Source organism: Larimichthys crocea, chromosome XX, assembly GCF_000972845.2.
Source record: "Larimichthys crocea isolate SSNF chromosome XX, L_crocea_2.0, whole genome shotgun sequence".
Classification (NCBI taxonomy): domain Eukaryota; kingdom Metazoa; phylum Chordata; class Actinopteri; family Sciaenidae; genus Larimichthys; species Larimichthys crocea.
In genome coordinates this window covers 4,862,558-4,886,211 of record NC_040030.1, presented here as the reverse complement: position 1 = coordinate 4,886,211, position 23,654 = coordinate 4,862,558, and the positions used below count along the sequence as shown (strand labels likewise).

Here is a 23,654-nt window from a genome sequence, read left to right as displayed (position 1 = left end):
AACAAAAATGTCTGACTCGCTTCCTGTTTTCTGTTTGTTTTTCCACCGACGGCTCTTTAGACGGCGTCATCTTCTGACTCGAGAATTGGCGCCACCTACCGCTCATCTCGCGAACCAACTCCTTCACATTTTCTTTTAGCCAAATTTACTTGAAAGTTTTCCATAAAGTTGAACGGAAACACGACCACTAACTCAGATTTATGAATGACGAGCGAGACGAACATTTTAATGTCTTCGCGGACTCAAACTCGCAACGCTCCCTCATTCGCAGATCTTTCGAGGATTGTATCGACATCTTTTATTTGATCGTATGCGTTTAAATATTCGCTTTGTCGCATGTAGACTGTTGGACAAAACAGGATATTTGAAGACATTACACTGGAAATTATGACAAGTCAACTCTAGCCTACGGGTTGATATTTATGTAATCAATTACTAATTTTTGTATGCTTTTAAAACATTAAATTACCAGATTAATTAATATCAGTCCCTTTAAATCAGGAACCAATCGATACTTAGGTATCGAGTACCGACACAAAGCTTCATGAAATCTGTCACAAACTGGTCACACCATCATTCGTTACACGTCCTCTTGAAACGTTTTGTTGGTTTATCTCGAGAAAAAACAGGAGAGGGTTCATAGAGCTGATGCGGAGTCATAAGTCACCTCCTCTCGTCTGTAAGCTCGGCTGCATGATGTATGCGCGTGGTCGGTGCGTCTCCTCTATTAAAAGGCAGAGCGAGCGTTTGTGTGTGTGTGTCATCTCAAAATTAATGACACTGTGTGAAGTATCCAAAGCCTGCACTCCATCAGCCTCTACCACCACGCTCGGGACTCACTAGTTTCTAGTGCAACAGCCTTGTAATTAGGCTCTGATGAGCGAGTCAATGAGAGCATCTGTTAGACTAATCATCCTCTGAGTGTCTGAGTGTGTACACTTAAACACGTGTCAACATTTACATTCTTGTGAATCTGTGCAGACCGAGTCCTTCGTTGTATTTGCTGTACACAAACAAACAGCTCTTGATTTTTTAAATGTGCAGATGAAACTAGTTTTCACCTCAAATATGAAAATAATCTCCTCCTGCAAGAACTTAGTTTCCCTAGCGTGGCTTAAGAAAAACCTGAAGTTGAAACCTGAAATCTGGACAAACCACTTTTTAAGAAGGTTTCCACCAACTTGCACAGCATAACCGTGACAACTGAGCAAATACATCAGACAACACACTGAACCACTGCCGCTCTGACACCGCAAATCCTGCCAGAATGCCAACTGTTGCATGTTCCTGTACCAACGCCAACATGGACGAAAACCAGCAGCTTTTGTGCCGAAAGGAGGAAAAACAAGCTCAGAGTTGGGATGATGGACGGGCGGAGAACTGGTTAGTTTGGAAGCTAACTTAACGTCTTCCTTAGGAGTCAAATTTCAACCATTTTAAAGACAAGCTGGCAGCTCTGTTGAATAAAAAGCAACACCCACAGAGCTTTTCTATCCATATCAATGTTACCACAAACAAAATTAACCACTAAAAAAAAAGATTGTCAGGACTCAACAACAAGCATTGCCCTGAGGGAAAATAAAATGCCGCATCAAGCCGGCAGATCTAGAGACTCACTTGCCCGATTAGGGAAGTGGTTAAAAAAGAAAAATTAAACACGTAGTTCTGGTCTGGAGGAAGTAGGTAAGGAGTGAATCATCTCTGTTGAGAGTTGCACATTCGTGAAAAGACACCAACAGTTTTCAAGAGAACATTTCTGTTAACCTGGAAACAAAAGTTTAGTCGGGTGGCGTTAAAGGATGTGGGCAAAACTCCAACTGTGTTGGGCAGTTTGAACAAGGCGGATACAACAGTGGTTTTTCAAAGGTGCGTCAGGTTTCCGATAAACTGTCACCGATGTGACGTGACAAGAATCTTCCTTGCACGACAGCTTCGCTACAATTGATAACCGCAAATCTCGGATGGATCTTGAGGATTTGGCCTCTGGGGTCAACGTTCTTGGGCTTCGGTGGATATCCAGAACACTGATAACGGGTACCCAACTTCCTCTACCGTCGGATTCGCAACTTGATGCGCAAGAATGACGATAGAGATACATTACTGCTCATCTCTATGAACAGATATCTGCATAAATAAAAAGCTAAATTATCATCAGATGATAGTTGATGGGTTCGATTGCATTTCATCCAATGTCTTATCTGTGCCAACCAAACCCCTATCGAGTATTACTTAGACAACAGAAACCTTCCTGCAGATTGTGCATTCCTATGCAGGTATCTGTTTACAGAGATTAGGTAACCTCTACTATATAAACCCCTAGTAAATAAAACACTTTGTAAAGGGGCAAGTAAAGATTGACTTTGAACCCTGTTTGTGAGGCGTCACCTCATCAACAAGCTTCCAGCGCCACAGGAACACAATTACTTTTCCTGTGCCACTTTCTGCCATGACCTGGCAATTATTATGAAGAATGGCACCGGGACACAGCTGTAGTTTTACTCCACAACCCCCCTTCAAGGTTTCAGATGATACTATATCATCACCGCTATGCTAAATGCTACAACCTCGAGCTGAATGTGTTGTGTGCGGCGAGAGGAAGGAGCTTCACATCCGCTCGGCTCTCTTGTACTTTCCTACCGCGGGCTAAATGTTCTGCGGCTGGCAGGAGAGAAAACAAAATGAGAAACGTATCAAGCATGACCTGTTTCCTCGCTGAGCTGAAAGCAAGCCGCTGACTGACAAAGAGGAAAAGAAATATATCCCTGAAGCTTGAAAGAAGAAGAGGGAGGAGGACGAGATAGAGAGTGATGTGATGGAGGGAAGCTGGAAGAACTCCTCGGTGTCCTTGGCGGTTACTCACCGTGAACGTTTCTTTGAAAACAACGCCAAAGAGCGAGTCTCTCCGTGCTCTCAGTGCCAGCCGTGAGTGGATTTCACATTTCAAAAGCCCAGGCACAAACCAACACAGCAAATCCCAGCTGGAACCAAAACGTACAAGTGAAGGGCACGGTGAAGCGCTCCAGGCAACGCCACAACTCAACCTGGCCCGAAGAAGGCACTAATGAAGGCCAAGATAACTGATACCCGTCCTCCTCTAATGGTTCTTATGGGAGAGAGCGACAGTCCACTACATCTGCTGCTGCCAGGATGACCGCAGCAGAGGACACAAGAACTCTGAAGACTGATACGTTGGGTTGGACCATTAATATTCTATATTAATCTTTCCCAATTTGACTCTTACAAACTTATTCTCTACTTGCACAAGGTAGCGTCATGTACGTCTGTTTTACAAACTGCACGTGTTGACGTACCATCAACCCAACAGTAAGATTAAACTTCTAAACGCCTCTGGAACACTTCAAAATGCTTCACGATGATCAACAGAAGTCCAGACAGAGCTCTGAAGAAACACTGGGTACAAAAAGTGCAGAAAAATGATATATATACGTGGATATTTATTCCTGTAGTCTTAATTATGAGAGCACAAGTGTCAAAGACTTGAGACAAAAGGTATTATTGAGTCTTTTAGCCTCTTTTAGCCAGCCAAAACAATTGGCATTCTTCATATAAAATAATTGTTTATCGTATTTCCGTCAAAGATGCCAAACATTTGTTGGTTTCTAGCTTCTTAAATGTGAGAAAACTGGAGATCTGAAGACGTCACCTTGGGTTTTGGTAAATAATAGTTGGTTGCAGCCCAAAACTGTTTCATTACGTTGTTTTGCGGACCCGAAAGCAAATACTCACTTTCTCACTGTTCTTGTATTTGTCCCAGCTCTTCAGCATCTTCAGCCACTTGCTGGTTCTCTCCACCTCTGTGTGTTTTTGCTGCATGGGGAGAATAAAAAGAGAAGCGACACATGAATAACTTCCTTTCTCTCTCTGTGGCTGCGTTCACGTCCGACGGCAATCGCAGTCACGGTTTGACAGTTAAAAAGAACGAGTGATCGTACGCTCAAAGACGTTTGGAGCCGTCAAGCTGCTCTAGATAAAACCGTTTGTAGCTTTTCCACAATTTATGAACATACAAATAAACAAACTGATTTCATTTGTAAAGTATTCAAATAGCAGGTACGGGAGTGTAAAAGCTCATATTTCCTATGGTACACAAATGCAACATTTGATTGGTTTTGACACATCATTTTACAACCTGTCAAAAACATCAAATCAAAACAAAGCTGCGACTATTTTTAGTCATCAGCCGAAAAAAGAATCCAAAGATTTCCTGAACATACGTGAGAACTATTTTTAAAGTTGTAATCATGAGTTCTCGGAATAAAAACTAATCTTAGAACTTCAATTAGTTTATCCTGGAAAGCCTCTGAGAAACTTTGGACACACCGAGCAGTGACAGTTATATTTCCGTCAGCAACAGTCGCGTGTTTAAATCAGTTTTTATTTCTAACCACAGGAATTTTTTATTTTCAAAATTAAATTTAAAGTTTGTCTAAATTAAGTTTCTGTGCCCAGAATATCTGCTCTGGAAGTTTTTTAAAGGGTTGAGCGATACGATTTAAAAATACGCTTCAATAAACTTTCATAAAGGCGATAAGATAACGTTACTGTAGAGTTTGTGAAACAGATGTACGAACTTTGAAGGCTTTTATGTTTGTTTGTACCATGTGATGAGTAAACTAGTCGACTAGTTAAAGGCAAAAATCCACCCCCAAAAAATTGGTTTTCCAGAAAATCTACTATATATATCACACTGTACACTCAATGGCCACTTTATTAGGTACACCTGTAAAATCTAACGCAGTCCAATGCAACAGCTTGGCCATGACAAAGATAATGTTCAGTTTTAATTTTAATTAACTGAATTACTGAGGTTGTAGTGGTGTTGAACTTTATCATCGACCTCCGTAATAGTTTATTTTTGGCAGATCTGTTGTAAAGTGTCCACACAGTGTATATCAATATGATGTGCCGGTGATAGATCCATGGATTTAACCCGTTGAGGAACGTTGAGGCTCTGGAGGTCTTCTTTAAACATCAGAGTCGTGTTACAGATCACAATACGTCCTTCTGTCGAGGCCGTCTATTTTTAATTCTGTTCGCAGGCTGATTGATTAAATCATCACAGGAGAAATGCGAACAGGAAATGTGCCAAAAAGGGAAGCTCAGTTCATGGAAAAAGGCCAGAAACCTCAAAGAATACAGACGTTCAAGAAAAGTAATGACCTCACCTTCTCCTCCACCGAGTCGTAGGATGGAAGTTCATTCTCACTGAGGAGAGAAGAAGAAACAGAAGAATGAAGATGACTGATCTCTTAACCTCCAGTTTATTTTTGGCCTTGCCGTCATACATGCAGTGGAAGAATCATAGTTTAGTCAACCCCGATGAAACAGCTGAGTGATATCCAGGGTCAGCGCTCGCCTCACTCTCCCTGACAGGAACATCAAACATGTCAGCGGTCACACAAACGGGAAATAACAGATTAGACATTCCTCAATTTCAGCTCCGCTTATCTGACTTTCAGAGTCTCTGCTGGGTTTTTGTTTTTTATTTTCTTTTGAGACAAAATCTGTGACTGTTCTGAGTTCACTCAGTGCTCGTCGACATTTAGCAGAACAAACGGTAAACAACCCACAAACCGAAAATCTTCACTAACTTCTTGGCTTTGACGCATCAACACGACCTAAAATCAAACTGAAAAAACTCACAGCAGAGACGTCGATTTCCATCTTTGATCGTTCCAACGTGAAAGATCTTTTAGTATTTTAGGATCATTGCAAGAAAAAGCAACATGAAAAACAAAAAAATATTCCCATGTGTGGCTTTTAAATCCGATTAAATATTCAGTTGGGTTTAAAACTTTGATTCCAAAAAAGTTGATACACTAAAACAAATTTAGGACCTGAAATCTCGTCACGCCACGAAACCTTTCCACTTTCTGTCAGTTCGTCTCAGACGAGTTCAGAGAAGTCGCTGGTGTTTCTGGGTGTTGTTGGTATTGGTCTTTTCTCTTTGCATGGTCTGAACTTCATTTGTAGACGCAGAGATGAACTGTGTTTACCGACGACGGTTTGTCGGCTTCATACGATAATGTTGGGTCGAAGATCATGGACACGGTCAATGTCGGTCTTTGTCCCTTACGTGACTCCCTGAATCTTCGATGTATATTCTGGATTGTAGACGGTGAAATCCAGAAATGAATTCAAACTGTGTTGACAAACTGCTGGACTTTGACTCATCCTTGATATGAACGCCTGAATCTTTTGAGGACGAACCTTTCATACCCGATCATGCAAAACTCCGTCCATGCAAAGACTACTCGTCTTTGTGCTGGAGTATTGGTTGAAAAGGATTTGCGGATTCACTGCATCCTGGTTTTATTTACGTTTTACAAAGTGTGCCAACTGTTTTGGAATCAGGTTTCCTTCCAGGAAATAAATGAAGTTCTGTCAGAGGAAACATCCTGATTTTATATAAATAGATCAACATGTACATGACCACCATTCTGTGGCCGACACACTTGAATAAACTCTTTAACTTCACGTCTGTTCTTGGAGATCACGGGATGTCTGCCGTCAGTCTACAGCATCATTCCTGGGCTTCATGTTCTCCTTCTTCAGCCTAGTCGCTGACCTTCACCTCGGGCTACTTCTGTCCCTGTCTTCAACAATCACATATCCCAGCTGTTTGTTTTTTCCTGCTCCTCCTCCCACGATCTTACAATCTCTGCCTCCATCTCACACCGCCTATGGTCTGGATTGTACCACTCTGTGCTAACACTGATGCCCTGTGATTGTGGCTAACCAGGCTGTTTCCTGCCTCCGTGTGCCAGCCTATATATATATATAACGCTGCTGCAGCACGGCGCTGTTTAAGAGCCTCGCGGCTTCCCGACCGGCCCGGGCGAACCCACAGACACACTCTCTGCCTTCAGCAGCCTCTCATTTTCTCTCTCGCGTCCCTTCATCGTGGTGCTGCAGTTCAAACTCTGTGGAGGCTATAAGAATAATTATACAGGTTGGATGTTTTTCTTACTGGAGGAAGCCAAAGCGGTCGATGACTTTGTACAGGTGGAAGTTGGTGTCCTCCCACGGCTCCACGGTGGCCTCTTTTCCCTGGAAACAAGAAGAAGACAGACGGAGACACTATGAGGACTGCAAACATATGTGCACTTTGAGAAACGACCCGTAAATATCAAATAAACAACAACAACAACAACTCTGAAGTTGGTCGATTTTAGAGAGTCTATAAAAACCAAAGTGGCTTTGTCCATCGCCATCGTAATTTCAAGGCGAGCTGAATGACGCCTGGTTCCTCAAACAAGACACCTGTAACAGCACCCACCTGTCAACCAAAGCGTCCACGCTCTTAATCCTGCATAACTTTAAGCCTTAATATAATGTGAACAGGTGAGCTGTATATAAATTCACCCTCAGTACAGTTGTCATGAACGGGGAAATTAGCTACAGAGACCAAAACTGTTTTTTGTACCAGGCTGTAAACATGTTTATTTCTGCTGTGAAGTTGGACATTTGGACATGGGGACTTATGGAGACTGACTCACTTCTGGAGCCAGCCTCAAGTGGACGTTTGAGGAACTGCAGTTCAAATTCAATTGAAGGCAGAGAAAGATCAGAAACTTCCGTATTCTGTAAGGGAAAACGACGAGGTACGGTGACGAAAACCCTCCAAATATAACGTACAGATACTTCAAATATCCTGAAGTATCTGTACGTTTACGTAAACGCCTGTACAGTAAAGTCTCTCTATAGTTTCTCTGCTGTGTGTGTGTGTGCTGTGTTCATGTGGCTGCTTCCTGAATGACACCTCTATTTCACAGCCCGCCGGTATCAGTCAGACCAGCCCAACACGCTCGCTTTGTAAATTAGTCTTTTTAATTTAGTCCAGCAGGCTGCATAATCAAGCTGCCTCATTAAGAGCGAAGAGACCATGGAGAGAGGAGATGATGGAGGCGGCTGTGTGTGTGTGTGTGTGTGTGTGTGTGTGGCCAAGCAGAATGAGACACAATCAGAGCTAAATCAATGTCGTCGCCGCCGTCGGGGCTGGGAGGAGTTTAATGGAGTCGGTTATCAGGGCGGCCACATGCGGTCACAGCTCGTCGTTTCTCATCAGCCGGCGTTTCGTTTGCAGGATGTTCAAATTATTTATTGTTTTCGCAGAAATGAAAAAAAAAAGAGTTTCCACTGAAGCTGATTGTAGAAACTAGACCACGACGTCTGAAGTTCAAATCTTCTCAAAGAGGTCCATGTACTGCTTCGTGTGAGGCGGTCAGAAGGTCGGGGCTCGCTGATCTATTGTTATGAATCTGTTAATAAACTGTCGAAATCCTGAGCGGTGGCTCTGGAATAAAACAAAGCTCACGTGAGCGAGCGCTGCAGTCGATCTGCAGTCAGAGTCCGGCTTTAATTTTACCTTGAAATTGATTTTAAGCAGCGAGAGAGATGATGAAGGTGTCAGCGATGATGATGCAGTGTTCACCAGTGTGTGGAGGAAGGAGATGAATGTAGAAATATTACATCTGAACATCTGGACGTCAGAGCGACCTGTGAAACCACAGACAGGCCTGATGTCTGAGTATTTTTAGGACGTGTTGAGAGCGACAGGAAGGTCGAGCAGCAGACGGGTTCGAGGTTTATTGATCGCTTCTGTGGCGTGTTCAAAGAGCTCAGGTAACATCAGGTGAAGCCTGCTTCACATCCATGTTTTTAGTCGTCTATGTCCGGTTTCTGTATAAAGTTCTGAAGGTTCTACTCGAGTTGCACGCGCTGAACTCCACCGGGCACGATGCGACGTGTTCGCTGCAGCCACTGAAGCCGATCGCAGCTCTTCTAGTCGATGTTTCGGTTCAGAAGCAGCTCGAGCTGACGGGAAGTCAGACACAGAAAACAGCAGAGAGAATCCGGTGGATTTTCAAAATAAAACGCCAAAACTTTTGATCGTGAAAACAGCCAAAAAGGGGGAAACTGTTTCACATATTTATGAGAACATGAAGCAGAAAAATGAACAAATCTGAGTTAACAAAGTCTGAATAATAAGAAAATGAAATCATCATGTTCATGTTATCTGCTCTACATCATGTTTGTCATGTGATTCGTGAATGCAGAGTCACGATCTCGAACGTTTGCTCAACGATCAGCTCATAATTTGATTTACGGAATAAACAAAACAGCGGCGGCGGCGCCCTGCGTCTGTAACGGCTAATTGTTCAGGACGATGAGGCGTGAAGCGCCGTCTAATTAGGCAGCAGTAAAGAGCTGACGGGCATCGAGCTCGTGCCACGGTGCGTCAAAACAAAAATGTTACAGACGTTTTATTGACAAAACGATGAATCAGCTGATCAGAAAAGTGGATCATCATCATCGTCATCATCTTCAGCTCCGCGGTTCGTCTGACGTCTCTCAGCATCGACCTCTGATCGAGCTCCAGGCTTCATGCCGGCCACGTTCCCACGTTCCTCGAGGGCAGAGAATCATGTTTTGATTGGCTTCTAGATTACGAGGTCAGCCACGACTCCGGCGCCCTTGGGGAAGGTGTGTCGATGTGAGTGTGTGTATATGTGAGTGTGTGTGTGTGTGTGTGTGTGTGTGTGTGTGTGTGAAGCGATTAACAGGTGTGAAATGAACAGCCAGACGCCCACCTGCGTCACCGTCTGACTCCAGGCCTTCGAGAGAAAAAAAAAAACTGGTTCTAGTTAATTCACCGTCGTGGACACAACGAAATAGAAAACCCACAATGAAAAGAGAGAGTGTGTGAGGACGGATTATGTAGAGAGGAGAGTATCAAAGTCTGAGAGAGAGAACAGAGGACAGAAAGGTAAAGAAGAAGAAGAAGTCGATAAATCCGTCGCAGTAACCTGTTACGATGAAAAATGTCAGCGAAGTTCTCAAAGCGATGCTTTCATCTCTCGTCGTTATCCTTTAAGACGCAACTCAGATCACAAAAAAAGTCTTTACACGACCGAGAGTAACCGGGACACTGAGTCTGCTGCTGAGGCTGCGAGCAACGTCTCCAGAAGTGAGTCCGTCTCCGTCAGCTTAAAGTTATGCAGGATTAAGAGCGTGGACGCTTTGATTGACAGGTGGGTGTCGTCACAGGTGGCAAACACCTGTACCTGCGAGGTGAAATGAAGTCTGATCGATTTAAACACTCCGGTTTCCCGTCCTGTGATGAACACTCTCTAAATATATCGTAAACTTTGAGATTTTCTCTTGTTTATGTGGCTAAAATAGACTTGTGCTAATACAAAGACTATAAAATACAACACGTACTTTAACCACATGAATTAAAAACCACCTAAAAGAATCAACATCAGTCTAAGTTTACTCTATATTTATCATTCAACCTCGCTCCGTCCACGTTTCTATCGATCTATGCTGCTTCGGAAAACTCAAAAAATGTAACTTTACCTGCAGAACAGAGTCAGAACTGACATTTAAACTTTAAGTACAGAGTGTCAGATTGCTGCTCTTGTTGTTGCGTTTAACGGTGATTTACAGACGTTTGGTGGCGTCTCTGTAATTTAACCGTGGATCACCACAAGAAGAACAAACAAACTGTTGTTTGGAGCTTCGTCTCCGGCTCTCGCTCTTCTCCACGTACCTTGTCATATTTGGCGACGATCTCAGCCCGCTCCTGGTCAAGTTTCACCGCCGCATCATGCTCGGTATCAGACGCTGCAGAGCAAACAGAGGGAGGCGAGAAAAAAAACATGAATAAGAGAACAGCGAGGTGTGTTTGTGTGTGTGTGTGTGTGGCACAGATTCAGTATTTTTGTTGATTATTTTGGTTCCACTTAAATTACAGGTGAGCTGCACGTCGTGCTGAAGTGATTTTCATTTTAATCAACTCATTAAACTAAAAACGTTCACAGGAGGGACAACAAACGAGCGGCGTGTGATAAAAAAAGCTTTGAGCTTCAATAAAAATCGTGTTTTTCCATCAGTCTTTAGTCACGTGAGTTTATTATTTTTTTTTACTTTTAAAATGTGGATTTATCTCCGGGTGCCGACCTCTTACCACCTACAGCCGGACAGAAAAAGGAAAGTAAGAGTGGACGTTTGACGAGCAGGTCGACGCTGAAACTGAGTGTCTACAGCTCTAATGTGTTTCTGATCGAGCTCAGAAACACGTTTTAAAGCTGTTTGCTCGTCGTCTTGTGGACAAAGTCCGAATTCATTTTATTTCAATAAAAACTTTGTCAGAAAATCTGAACTTTTCTGCTAAAAATCATCCTGATGTGTTAAAACTTGTCGCTGCTTCACGTCAGATTATTCTGTCATCACAGACACGCTCTGTGTTACGCTCTCCCCTCAGTGTACCAGAGCCAACACACACACACACACACACACACACACACACACACACACACACACACACACACACTTCTGATTCAGCCAACCACACGAGGCTCCAAACATCAGATGTGTGTTAACAAAGCTGGCACACACTCCATTAAGAGGGGTCATGTTGTGTTAATGCTGAATATCGTGTGCGTGGTAATGAATCATACCTACGAGCGCCGAGAGGAGACACTACAACGTCGTAACAAACACGTTTGTTGACGTCCCGCCTCGTTTTAACACTTTTTATGTAACATTTCAGGCTCCATCTGTCAGATTTTTATGATTTTTTTTAACGTCTTTGGGAAAAACAGATGATAAACTGATCTAACTTACGTGTTTTTAACTCCACTGCCGCCTTAAAAATGAACTCTCGCTTGGTTTCGTGGATCAGAGATGAAACATTTATTACGGCGCAACACAAAACATGTTTTTAGTTTCCCTCTGTGCATGTTAAAAAGTGTAAAACAGTCAAATTAGTTTCTGTTTCTGCACCGTTAGACTTCACTGTAGTGTTTCTGTGATTACTCTGATGTGAACAATCGATACTAATACAGCAAAAAAGACCTACAAAAACAGGTTGTGATAAACCACAATTATCCCTTTATGGAACGCTTCCAGACACAAATTGCGGTTTAATGTGTCAAACGAGAATCTACAGGAAGACAAAGCTCCCAGTCGATGGTGCTGAGCTTTGGGTAGGGACCAAAAAAAATTAGATCGCGGATACAAGGGGACGAAATGATCTGAAGTTAAGGAGGGAGCTCGGAGCAGAGCTGCTGCACGTCGAAAGAAGCCGGCTGAAGGTGGTTCAACATCTGATCAGGTGCCTTCCTTTGGAGGTACAACCAACTGGGAGGAGACCCAGAACCTGCTGGAGGGACTATACAGCCCGTCGAGCCTGGGAACAGCTCGGGATCCCGGACAAATAAGAAAACTCAGCTCGTGATCGAGAAATAATGACTTAAGTTGCCACAGTTCATCCTCAGGGGAACATCACGACTGGAACAAAGTGATGAACCAACCGACCGCTAACTGAAACTTATTCCACGCTGGCAAGACGTGTTCCTACTTCAAGACAACAACAAAAACTAACAAAAATCAGGACGGATGTCTCGATTTAAAGACTTTAACGTCGTCTCGTCTCGGCCTCTCTCATGATTTGAATCCCCGCCGTTATGTAACACTTTTTTTTCAGCCTTTTCACAGGAAGCATTCGACTCCAGTCATTCTCCGACTTCCTCTCCGGGTCTCCGGGGGGTTTGACGGGAGGAGAAATTCCAAAACGCTCCGAGACAAACACACTCCTTATTGAGCCGGCTGGCATTTTTATGACAGGATGGTGTTGTGTCAGTGAAAGGCATGTCGCTGTGGGCTGCCGAGAGCACACACGGAGGGGGGTCCGTACGCAACAAGGCGAGCCGTCTGGGGGGCAAACAAACAAATACAGTAAAGCCTTTTTCTGCTGGGAGTTCCACCCCAGGAGGCCCCGTGGTTCCCATAGCGAGAGCGAGAGGAATCTTTGCCTTAACGCTCAGCCCCTTACAGCCATATTAGTATTCCACAGCGGCCTGACTTAGGCTAAATGCAATTAGACCCCCTTTTTCAAGCTTCGAGGATCACACTGGCATCCGTAACGGAGATTGCGTTATGTGTGTGTGTGTTTTTGTTTGTGGCCCGAGGAGCTCTCGCAGGACTTGTAGAGAGTTCAGGAGTTTATAGCAGACTTAAAGTTTACAGGATGTTTTATCTTAGCAGAGTTGAAATGTGTTTAACATCACGTGAACCCAAAGAGGACTCGAGGTTAACAGAAGTGGAGATTAATTTCTACATAAAGGGAAAACTTTCCGGTAAATTTCAGGGGAATCAAATGTTAACTAGTAGTAGACTTTGCCTCACATCCGTTCTTTGTTTGTTGTTGAAATTAAATCAATTCTTCACGTTTTTACCCATCCTAGCAGTGCCGGTATCGGCGTCTTGTTCATTCATGGTATCCAGAGGATGAACCCCTACCATGAGGTTGGCATCACAGCCTAGTAAAACACAACTTTCTTGTGACTCTAACTTGTTACCAAGCAGTAAACTTGGAGTAGATGAAACCGTCTGGACAGACATGGATTAACCAATGAAACTACAGTAATAATCTAAACTGGATCTCAGCTCTCCCTAATGTTTAACCTTCATCACAAGGCTGGAAACCCTCCGTCACCACCACCACCGAGCTGACCTTCGGAGCTGCCAGTCAGTCCCCAGCGGTGAGACTAACTGTCCCCGTCCTGCTGTGATTAAAATGTCCCTGCCAGTCACAGCTGGACGTTACCACGCCCCCCCCCCTGCCCTTCATCTCCTGCTGCATTCAGGTCACGTGGGAAGAAGCGCCGCTGCATGACAACTCATCGTGATAAGTCAACAATACAGGAAGTTAGGTGCAACTTCCTCTGACGGGGTTTACCGCTCAAACAGGTGACGTGGATGCTGTTGAACATCATGTTCAAGTATCGCCTAATGAGTGTGTGTTATGCTGTTTAATTGAAGTCACGAATGGAAAAACTAATAGAAATTATAGAGCTCGAGATGGTTTTCATATTTTAAAGCAGAGAGCGTGCAGCCTGCAGGTTTACACACCAATGGGCGCAATGGATCGCCAATATCACCACTGATAATGAGGATAAAACTGTGTACGCAGTTCTGTCTACATTATCCCCCCTTCACAAATAAAATCTATGATATATCCCAAAAACTACGAGGCGTTTTCACCCCCGAATACTGCAGCCAGATGTCAGCAGTGTAAGAAATTATCGCAAGCATGCAACTGAGAGTAACCGGAGAATAAATACTACTGTAGTACTTCTTTTAAGTTAATAGTTTACAGTGTTGATCACAGGTATGTAGTGTTTATAAAGGCACTACCAGTTATTCATTCGTTCATTTCAAACCACTACTCTGTCACTCTTCACTACCTCTGCCAAATCTTTATCGCTCACTCTCTCTCAAACAGTCGGACACAAACCAAATCAAACTTTAAAAACTTCATTTATTATTTATTGGCTTCTCTTTCTTATTGGTCATCTCACAGGATGTTATGTAACACATCAAAACTCCATCTGTTCCGTGATGCAACATTGAAGGACGGACACCGACTATCGGTTCAAGTCCATTTAAAGGCAACTCTGAGATTTCTTTCCAAACACATAAAACCTGTTGGACAATAGTTGCTGAAAACACGTGAAAAGACTTTAAACGATATGTCACTGAAATGTGGAGTTAGAGGTTCAAATGTTTTCATTTTGTGGGCGGTCCTTAAAGGGTGGCTCGATGACACGCTGAGGCCACCCTGAGCTAGAGAGATAGGGTGAATTCATCTCAGCTCAGGGTGTTTCAAAGTTAGACAAAGATTTTATAGTCTGCCACGAGTACCTACAAACTCTTAAAAACATTTCAGTGTTCAGAGCCGAGGTAAATCCTAATAAATCCAGATTCCCTCTTATTTCTATGATCTCCAGGGGTTACACACACGTCCTTAAAGCATCTTTAAAACCTCTTTAACTCTTTTCTGCTTTCCCGAGATCCGTCCTTGAATCTCGAACAAACTCGGCGGCGTCCTTCCGAATCAAACACCAGCTAACTCTCGCTTTGACCAAAGCCTCCGGTTAAACTCCACGAGGCGCTTCACAGGAAAATCTAATTCTGCTGGCAGCACGGCGCGGGGGTCACGTGACAGGAAGCTCTGCAGAGTGTACTTGTGTGTTTGTTCCTCATTATCGCCGCTGTTAACGACCGGCCGCTGACAATGAGCAACACGACAGGCGTAATCACAGCCTTCCTCTGCAAACCTCTCTGGCTGCTGTAATGAGCCCTCTTTGTTCTGCATGTTAAGGAGTCCACGCTTGTTACAGCTCTTCGCTGCCCTGCAACCATTTTTCATGCACATGCAAAGAAAATAATAAGAGTGGAGGGAGAAGGCTTCAGCTGTACGGCCACACACGCACAATTAAATCCTCCATAAATACACCAAAAAAAAAAATCAAGAGAAGCAACACGTGATGCCGCCGAATGATGTCACCCACTTCAGCAGCAAACAGCTGATGAGGCAGCTGCACACACACCGTCGTGTGTTATTATCCCGCGCTCCCAAAACAATCATCTGTCTCCGCCCGTCTGCGTTTCCAACCTGAACTCGACCGCACCTGAAGGCGACACGACGACGACCGAGCGACGACCAGCCGAGACTTCGGCCTCAACAACAACAACAACAACGTGTTTAAACCTGCGACCGAGCCCAGCTGTAAACATTTCACACGTCTAACATTAGCGTTCTAATATGAGATCGTTATATTTGGAGTGTCATCACAGTTTACTGCTCAGTGACATCATGTGTGAAGAGTTACACCGGTCTGTGCGACGACACATCACCGTACATCTAATTCACCCACAGGATTTCTCCTTAAACAACAAATTCAAGGACTTTCAAGGCCCGATTCTCGCCTTGTTTAACTCTAATCATATCAGACCTTCTTAAACAACAAATTCAAGGATGTTTTAAGGACTTTCCAGGCCCACTTTTCTCAAATTCAAGGACCTAGAATAACATTGTTTGAGACACGGATCAAGGTAGAAGTTTTTATTAAAGCAAACAATCGATCGACAAGAGCTTTCAATGATCCACGTCTATGTTTACAAACTTTCAAGGGTTACAAGGCTTGATTTTCTTTCTTTCATTTGCTCATATAATCATATGAACCAGTTAACACATACCACACAAATTCACAGACTTTTCAATGACTTTTCCAGGCCCAATTCTGTCAAATTCAAGGACCCAACAAATTATAGTTTGAGACATGGAGATTATTTAACTCAACACTAGTTTTTTTTAAAAAAAAGTAATAAAATATCAAAAGAAATTCAAACACTTTCAATGACCTATTGATGTCTGTTTTCAAAAACCTTCAAGGCCTTGATTTCTTTCAAGGATTTCAAGGACTCATGGTAACTATTTATATTAGGAGCTATGTACGTTGACAAACTATTGTACCAACATTTAATGCATTTACATTTAAATCTAAATCATATAAACCAGTTAACACCAGACAAAACATCCAATTCAAGGACTTTTCCAGGCCCAATTCAGGGACCAAACATGAAGAGAAACAAACAAACTGCGTCTTTTCATCTTTTACCTCTTTTCAAGCGATCCGCTGGAACGTCCGAGCGAGTCAGAGCTTTAGTCCGCATCGGTCACACTTCAGCCGGGCCCAACAAACCACGAGACAACCTGAACTACCTCATCCCATCGCCGTGGCTACGCACTGACACACACAGTGACACGCACACACCGAGGCGAGAAGAGAAGTGAGATCAGAGAGTTCACAAAGCCGCCGTTTGTGACTGTAACCACAGACAGACGGACTTCACGACGAGTCAGTCCCACTCACAACATTCTCCTCCCAAACGCAACAACAACACAACAACAAGCTCTATTCAGAGAGGCAGAGCGACGCGGCACAGAGAGCTCGACTGTGTTCAGGGGAAAACTTTTCCAAATGTCACAAAATTAAAAATCAGAGTTTGTTTCGTAAACTTTGGTCGAGCCGCAGAAATGTGATTATTTATGTAACCAATTAAACTGTCCGATGTTTCAAGTGACAGATGTGTAGTTGGGAAAACTCGACAGTGACAGTTAGATGATGAACAGTTTCCATTAAAACTTCATTATGAAGTGGACGTGACCATGAAGGGTCTTTGTGATGTGGCGTATCAGAGACGAGAGGGAGGGCGAGGGCGAAGGCGAGGGCTCGTCATCTCGGGGCTCTATCTGCCGGCTCCATCGGTACAGGAAGTATCTGTGTTTGCGAGGGGACAGAGTCGGCGGATGGGACTTAAGTGCTGTTATCACTTCTGAATGCTCCGGAGTCGGAGCGAGGAGGAGGAGGAGGAAGAGGAAGAGGAGGAGGTTTACTGGTTTCAGATGTCATCTCCACTTTCTGGAAGTTCGTCTATATTAGTGACTCTGATTCAGCATCAAACACTCCCTGAGATGAACGAGAAACTTGACAGAAAGAGTTCACATTCAGCAGAACAATCCTGAATATGAGTCGTGTTTACGTCACTGTCAAACTGTTTGAAAGCTTCCTGGGTATGGACGAAGTGTCCGTGACGGTTTCTAGAGTGAAGCCGGCTAATCCGAAAATAAGCAAAGACGTGAACCTGAGGCGGCCTGAACGACACACACCTGTCAATCAAAGCGCTCAAAGGTTTTATTTCACTTTAGTTTCATACAAAGGTTGAAAACTGTGTTTTTAACTTCAGCTCTGTGTCAGGAAGAAGAAGATTCAGAGCGTCAGATACCGAAAGAAGAATCAAATCAATCCAATAAAACGTCGGATGAATTTAGAAGTCGAGCAGCAAGATGTTCCACTTGTAAAGATTTAAACTTATTCTGACATTAACTTTTACTCTCCGGTCTGTTTCCTGTCTTCAGTTCTGTATCTCTGCTTGGTGAGTGGGCGGGCATGGAAAACAAAAAAACACACCTCTGACCTGAATGTTTCTGTGAATAAATTAAACAAACGAAAGCTGAAGGGCGAAACGCAGAGGACGGATAACTACACGGCGGAAGATGAGTCAAACATCAAGTTGTGATAAACTCGTTTGGATAGAAACTGATGAACTCAGAGCTGATTAGTCCTTTGTGTGTGTTCGTCAAACCTAAATCTTCTTTAGGCGGCGAAAACGTCTCCCAAGAAACAAACCAAGGACAGAGACGGATGTAATATTAGAAGAGAGACGAGCATACACGTTCCCACAAGGCAAATATTAAATCAATATCAAAGTGTGTGTCGGCGGGCTGGAAGATAATTAGACGCAGCGGTGTCGTTCAAAGATTCAGGTACATCGATTCATCTCAGGAGAGACGCAACATCACATCAGTCTCTCTGCTGGTGGACGACGGTTCAGCTCCGACAGAAAGTGAAAAACAAAAAAAAAAGTTGCTGTTCCTCAAAAGTCAAACTTCCTCTCTGGCTGCGGTTTGAAGTCATTTCCTCGTTTTTTTTTCCTGCTACAGTATGAATAAATGTCAAAATAAAACGACACCTGAACGTTCAGATGATTCAAAGTTTTAGGGCGAGAACAATGTGCAAACGGTGACTTCAGTCCAGAGAGAACAAGTTTGATCGCCCTGACAACCGTCACGTCACGGCCGCTTTGTCATTAACAAGACGGGACAAGTCGAGGCGGGTGGCACCGGGAAAACAGACCTGACTGAAACACAGCAGAGAGAGAAGTCAGCTCAGCTCATAAACTAACGTCTGTTAAATCCTCTTGATGCTACGCTGACTCGTACTCAGGTGAACGGAGTCTCTCACGATGTAACTTTGGGCTCCAGGTACGATCACCCAAAAGAGAAATAACCCAAGAAGACTCAAAACTACTCGATGAATCTAACGAAGAATTCAGATTTATCAGGATTCAGCAGGTTTCTCAAACAACAAAGTACTTAATCCAGAATGTGCCCAAACACTTGCCTACCTGATGTCCGTAAGTTTATGAAGGCGTCTCTAATATGAATCGAGGTTATTCACCAACAATAACTAAGATTAAATCACCAGTTTTTCCTGGAGCTTCAGTCCTTCTCTTCTCGTCAGTTAATGCAGCAGCCTAAACTCAGTAATAATGTTTGAGCAGCTACAGTCGTTTGATACATAATTTAACAAGACGAGGTGTGGAGCAGCGAGCGGGGATCAATACGTTCTGCGAAATCCGACACAAGAGAGTGAAAAATATAAAACCAGGCTCAGATGCTCCAGACCAACACCCGCCGGGCCTGGACTGTCTGCCGGCCGGTCCCTCGTCAACCCACACCCGACCCGGCATGAGGCTTTTACCTTAGAGCTCAAAACACACACACGTAATGTCGACAGTTGGTTCACGAGTCGGCACGCAAAACACGAAAAAGGTGTTTTTGTTTAAAAGCTGCTGGCGCAGGATTTGAATATGCGTTACGAGGCCACAGGAGGCAGAGGGAGAAGCATCAGGGCTGCTGAATAATGCAGTGAGATACCGAGCTGCCGGTGCTGACCACGAGAAGTCTGCAGTGTTTCACTTTAGAGGGCGAGGTGGATTTCTTGCTTTGTTTCTGTGCTACTTCCTTTCCCTTCAGGTTGGAGTTTTATAGAAGCTGCAGCTGAAATTATTACTGAATGCTTCGATACTTTCTGGAGGCTCATCATGCCCCCCGCTGTGTTCCGGCTGTAATCCCCAGATCGTTGTGAAACTCTGGCTTTGTCTGTCCTCTATGGATGACTCGCACAAAACACAGACACGCCGGGAGATTTCCTAAACCGTAATGAGGTCCCGAGGTAATTCAACTGTGGCGTGAACTGAGCTTTAAATAAGGGGCCGAGGTCAAGGCCTCGGGGCTCCTGCAGGCTGGTGGAGCGGAGCCACGAGTCAATAAGCTGTCGGATGTTTCTTTAACTAACAAAAGGATGATGCACGTTTCCTAAAAATCCTTCACGTCCGTACCGTGACTTGTTTTCTATGGTCGCCACTGCAGGTACGAACCAAAAGGTCTTCTCGTATGTTTTCTACGGATTTGAACCACCAACCTTCTGCTGATGAGCCTAAAGACCTATAATGAAAATCCACCAACTGTGAGATTATAGTGACCACAGGGGCCCCTAAAACCACCTTAAACCTCCATGTCATTGAAGAGACATCGTCAAGCTGGAAGTCTAGATAAATCTGATGAGTCACGAGACAAATAACAGGATAAAAAATGTTTTTCTGGACGTTCTGGAACACTTGGCTTCTTCTCGATTACTTTAATACGTTGTGTTACATGGACGTCAACTTCCATCTTTTGCAATTTGCTGTGCTCAAGAAACAAAGTGTAGTGGCCATTGCAAACAATCAGTTATTCAAGAAGATAATCAGCAGATGAATCGATAATGGAAACCGTTTGCAGACTTGATTGCTTCATTTAAAGAGCTGACGAGGAAAAGGGTTGGGAACGACTCCCATAGGCATCGCCGTGGAACATAAAACAGCCACAATGTCGAAGGTAACGAGACGACAGACTTCAGAGTACGGTTGGTCTCTGTTTTTTAAACTTGCATACCAAACTCTGTAAAATTACGGACATTATTTATCAGGTATTATGCCAATAACGACCAATTATAGCTATTTCTCAGCTTCATACAGAAATATTATACAAATGTGTTTTTTCTACGTTCTTAAGTTACACACAAATGTATGTAAAATGACAAAAATGATTAAATATCTGGTGCACACAATTGTAAAACAACAGTGTTTCTCTATTATTGTCACTTTATTGAAGGTCTTTGATCGTAATAAATCAGAAACAACGTAAAATAACAGAAATTCTCTACCAGATTTACAGTTTTTTTTTACATTTATTTGAATCTTGATATTAAGCTTTAATGTTATGGCTTTTGTTTGACAGTCATGTGACCGTTTTCCTTTGTTTTTACAGTGCTGTTAACAAGATAAATTCATCACTGCTGCTGATAATAACAATCCTCGGTTTGATTCCTGACGTGTCAGCATCTTCCTCTTTGTCTTTCACGCCGCCGTATTACTCATTCTCATCTCCACCCTTCATTCTCAACAACATCGCACTCAGGTCATCACACCTCAGCACAGCATCTTCAAACCTGCACAGCACCGCAGTGAGTGTGTGAATTTATATATGCCTCTGTGTGTGTGTGTTGTATCAGTCGGAGGCCATCTCTAAATCTGCCTGCATTGATCCGAGCTGAAGGAAGAAGCCAAGGTGAATTCCTCTGCAGGGCTGATGGACGGAGATAAAGACGACAGCCAAATGGAAAGTGCGAATTGTTCCCGGGCAGTCGATAAAGCAGCTGAAACACTCTCTGTTTAAGTGTCTGCGCCTTTAGAGATGATTACACACACTTACCTGCCCAACAATAACTTTCACGCACTTGTCATCGAGTCTAACGCGCACTCAGAGCGGCTTCTGACAGCGCTGAGTGTAGCTGGAGGTGAGTCATTTATTAAAGCATGAATTTAATGGTGGACAGTTATAGTGGGTAACCTGCAGTGTTCAGAGACAGGACTTCAGCGTGAGCTTATGTTTTAAACAATCATCTGTTCCAAATTATTTTAAAATAAGCAAACAACCTGAGTTTCAAGCATGTTTGATAGAAATATTTCATCTCAAGTCGATCGTTTGAGGAGTCCGAGGTCACAAACAAAACAGAAACATCCAGATGCTCTGAGACGGCGGGCAGAAGAAAAAGAAGAAGAAGCCCTAAAGATTCAAAAAATAACTGTAATGAGTTTCCTCCTACGTTTCACTGCAAACAATGCAACTGAAAAAAACCCAATTTATTCCAACTCGGCCACATCACGGCGCTGATAATTCAATTTTCTCGACTCTTATTAAAAACCCAGAGTCTCAGGCCGGAGTGTCGGTGAATCCATTAACACGATCGCCGAGCCGCCCGTGCGTCAGTTCAGAGGTTGAGTTATAACATGGAGATGAAGAATATCTGACCTTGTTCACTTCACTGTCCCCTGAAATGTAACATCTGCCTTCATCGTTCATTCACATGCACTTATTCAGGAGGTTTCTGTGCAGTTTAACTGGTCCTCCACGAGCTGATATTAAAGCTGTTACCAAAGCCAGCTGACAGGAGACAAAAAGGATTTTCTACCTGGGTAGTAGCCTTCAGACGTGGATCCTGACTGGGACTGAACAACATTTCAATAACTGGAAATACAGTACAGTCACAAAGTGACTTGACCTGGACTTGTTGCTACAGTAGCCAACCACAAACTGTAACTGTAGCTGCTGTTAGCTCGTCACAGAGGCAGCAGGAGCAAGACTGGGACTGAACACCAGTTTACTGGAGAAAAATGATGATTTTTGTTCATATTCTGTAAAGCCAGTCAACCGTACACATCCTGTGCAAATTGAGGCACATCCAGACTCCGAGAACGATGCTGCTTTACATAAATTATCATCGCTGTCCTAATTCCAACATATTTTAGGAGAACTCTGCAAGAAAGCACCAATCTACCTGCCCATCAACCCCTCGTTAAATTCATGCAAATCGCCCGTCTGGAAACCAGGAGCGCTGAAGCAAGAAGTCAACAAGCTCCGGCTTACTTCCTCCTGCAGGGGCTAAAAAAAAAAAAAGTCTGGATAAACTCGACAATAAAAACAACGAGGACGAGGATCGAGGCTATCTCTATACAAGCTGATCCAATCAGGAGACGGGAGCAGCCGGTCAAGGGTCACAGAGTTTTCCATTACCCCGGGCACCGTGCTTCATTATTCATTGCACACCAGAGAAATGCAGCTGCAGGACACACACACACACACACACACACACTTTATACACTCGTGTCCCACAGCAACAGAGCTATTACAGTGGTGACTCGAGGGGACCGCCCCTCCCGCTAGGATAAAAACGCCATACGGGCACAGTGAGAAGTTTAACCTCGACCACAATGACTTTGAGAACTGAATAATTAGCTTCATTATTAAAACAGAGAGCCAAAAAAAGATCTTCCAAGAATCTCAAGTGTCGCTTGACGGACTGAGAGAGCTCTTGAAAAAGTTCTCGTGTCCTTTGACTTTAGAAATATGGAAGCACCAGCAGATAAAACATCTGTCGTGGAGTGTTTGTTGTTGCTGCCACTTCAAACTCTCTAAAAGCTACAGGTTGACACTGATTGTCTGTCGTCCGCGGATTTCACATACTTCTGCAGACGTCGTTTAATTGCAGCATAAAGCCCGGTGTATCGAATGTGAAGCTGTTAGCTCGCATGTAACGGGACACACGAGTCAAGAACTGGTTCCCAAATTGTCTGATCAATTTGGATCAGAAATCAATGCCTGCATGTCAAACTCGTGTTTACGCTGCTGGAGTCCAAACGGTCCAAAGCGCCGGTAAAATAGATTGTTTAACGTAACGGCGAGAAACACCAGCAATATGTTGAAATGTCATCCGACAGAACACGGGTTTAAATTCATGGATCGCCACGTATTTCTACTCATGAGCGTCACCGAGCACGCCTGTTACCGCAGACAGGCTTCAAAGAACTTTAAGAAAACCTGAATAAAGATTCTTCCATTTTAAAAAGGTTGGCAGTTAAACGGTGGAGCTCCAGTATGAGAGTCATACGTGATAGAAAACAGTCACACTGACGCTAAAACAAAAAAATGTGTAGATTAACTTTTTGCACATAGAAAATTGATGAGAAATCAATAAGACAATCAATAAAGAATCAGACTGATGAGCAGCATCAATAAATGACAGCGGTATCAATAAAATCTCATCAGTTCCCGT

At 43.6% G+C, this 23,654-nt stretch overlaps 1 protein-coding gene across 5 annotated transcripts in view; it reads right to left on the bottom strand.

Annotated features, from left to right (window-relative positions):
- usp6nl (USP6 N-terminal like) overlaps positions 1–23,654 on the bottom strand; it is a 66,500-nt gene that overhangs the window by 11,634 nt on the left and 31,212 nt on the right. For 4 of the 5 annotated variants that reach the window (XM_027272176.1, XM_027272177.1, XM_019260326.2 and 1 more), the window contains 4 exons: positions 10,577–10,650; positions 6,992–7,071; positions 5,187–5,226; positions 3,748–3,828 (listed from right to left, as the gene is read on the bottom strand). In XM_027272176.1, coding sequence (XP_027127977.1) covers positions 3,748–3,828; positions 5,187–5,226; positions 6,992–7,071; positions 10,577–10,650 — 275 coding nt within the window. Of the gene's footprint in view, positions 1–3,747; positions 3,829–5,186; positions 5,227–6,991; positions 7,072–10,576; positions 10,651–16,493; positions 16,652–23,654 lie in introns of those variants that run through there. The other variant, XM_019260328.2, reaches the window with a different exon arrangement.